General features: G+C 38.6%; 1 protein-coding gene across 1 annotated transcript in view; it reads right to left on the bottom strand.

The window, feature by feature from the left end:
• Positions 1–1,961, bottom strand: part of LOC106880025 (N-acetylgalactosamine-6-sulfatase) — a 38,544-nt gene extending 36,583 nt beyond the window's left edge. The window contains exon 1 of the mRNA XM_014929825.2: positions 1,692–1,961. Within this exon, the coding sequence (XP_014785311.2) occupies positions 1,692–1,946 (255 nt within the window). The 5' untranslated portion in view covers positions 1,947–1,961. The remainder of the gene's footprint in view (positions 1–1,691) is intronic.
• Between the last annotated feature and the right edge of the window lie 272 nt (positions 1,962–2,233).

The following is a 2,233-nucleotide window of genomic DNA, read 5'->3' as shown; positions in this document are numbered from 1 at the left end:
TATATATATATATATATATATATATATATATATATATATGCATGTGTCTTTGAGCCCCACCACCGCTTAACTGCTACTGGTTTGTTTACGTCCTCGTAACACAGTAGTTCGGTAAAAAGAGACAGCTTAAGTACCAGACTTAAAAACCAAAGTACTGGTGTCGATTCGTTCGACAACAACCTTTCAAAGCGATGCCCCAGTATGACCGCAGTCCAATGACAAACAAATAAGAGATAAATGACAAAAGCGCTTCGCGTAATTGCTTCAAACCTTCACGTTCTAGGGTGGTAGACTTAACCCGCCGTCCGAAGTTTAACATTACCACCTCCTCCATGAATGCCTTCAACGGAGTTCAGTCTCTCACCAGTGTCAACAACCTTGAAAAAGGCAGAATTACAAGTGATGCCTTTCTTTCTTAACTAAATGGGAAATGTGTGTGCGCGCGCAAAACACCTAATTGGTAGTAATGTAGATATAGCACTTATAGTAAAATGACACACTCGCACTGTTTCTTTCATTTCTCGGCAAACTATAAACACAATATCTGATAATTTCTTATAAAGATTCAAGATTAGTAATTGTGAGGCTGATTAAATCAATCCCAGTACTTGACGGATATTTTATCGATGTCGGATTCCAGAAGATGAAAGGCAAATTGCAACGAAAACGATCTGGTTCCTGTTACCAACTGCTTGGATAATCCAGGGCTTAAATAGTAGGTCTTCGTCTGACGGGGAATATAATTAATATCTGCAGTATATCTCATATACTTGAACCGTATATTTAAACAGCAACTGGCCATTATCGATAGAATGCCCAACAACTGTCTTAATAATAATAATAATAATAATGGTTTCAAGGTTTTGGCACAGGGGCCAACGTTTTTTGAAGGAAGGGGAAATCGATAGCATTGACCCCCCCCCCCCCGTGCTTAACCGGTACTTAATTTACCGATCCGAAAGGCTGAAAGGCAAAGTCAACCTCAGTGGAATTTGACTTAAGAACTCAAAGATAGGAATAAATGACACTTAGCATTTTGTCGGGCGCGCTGACGATTCTGTCAGCTCGGGTTAGGCCAGCTTTAGAAGAGGGAGTCAGCCGATATTTTATTTGTAAGTATATTGTAAGTTTAAGGAATTAGAAGGTAAAATGAGACGTTAAGGACATTTGGCTGCTTTTTCTAGCAGATCGAGCGTCCACATAGAGACTCTTGTCATTTATTCAAACACTTACGATATAAATTTCAATAATCGGTGACATTTGATCTTTGCTTTGGTTTACGCTTTGTAAAGTCGTAATTGATCGATCATTTTTTTTTATATGCAATGTGCAATCTCACAACAGATGTAACATGGTCGGGCATCAGCTGGTGTTTTAACCATTTGTTGCGACAATGATTTTAAAAAAAAATTGTTTGAACTATACGATTATAATAGTAAGAAGATGTAAACATCATGTACTACTAAAAATAGAGTGGGGGAAAGGACATATAACAACATGTGAAAAAGTGGGAGAAACAACGAGAGGGGTAGAAATGAGAGACAGAGAGCAAGAAAGAAGAGAAGAAAGAGTTTAGTTGAAAGACTAAACAAAGAATAAGTTTAAACCTACAAAACAAATCAGAGCCGGATTTAGTCGGATTAACCAAGTCTTGCTTAATATTATAACATAAGAAGTTCAGAGGAACTTACATCATCCATGAGCATAATGATAAAATTGGGTTGACCGTTGACATATCCGTAGAGAAAGACCAAAGTTAGCCAGGATAGCAGCTCCATTACGAAAATAACCAGGAAATAATGTAACCACGTGATTTTGATATCTATTGAGACAGCTGGGTGACAAAGCTGAGGGATGATTATGGAAGTGAGAGGTGGTCTTATGTGTAGCTGAGTTGTTCTTAAACTGACATATAGAATTTTCTTTGCACCCCCACTGCACGGCATCTTGGGCAAATGTATTTTGCTATAGCTCCGGACCTACGAATCCTTTGTGAGTGAATTTGACGGAAACTGCGTGGAAGCCCGTCGTATATGTTTGTGTGTTTCTGTGTGTCACCCTCACTGCATCACAATTGTTGTTGGTTTGTTACGTTCTCGTAACGTAGCAGTTCGACAAAATAGATCGATAGTATGAATACCGGACTTTAGAAATAATAGGGTCGATTTGTTTGGCAAAACCACTTGAAGACAGTACTCCAGCATGGCCGCAGTCCAATGACTCAAGTTAAAGA

The sequence above is a fragment of the Octopus bimaculoides genome, chromosome 10, assembly GCF_001194135.2.
Source record: "Octopus bimaculoides isolate UCB-OBI-ISO-001 chromosome 10, ASM119413v2, whole genome shotgun sequence".
NCBI classification, from domain to species: Eukaryota; Metazoa; Mollusca; class Cephalopoda; order Octopoda; family Octopodidae; genus Octopus; species Octopus bimaculoides.
This window is presented reverse-complemented; position numbering and strand designations above follow the sequence as displayed.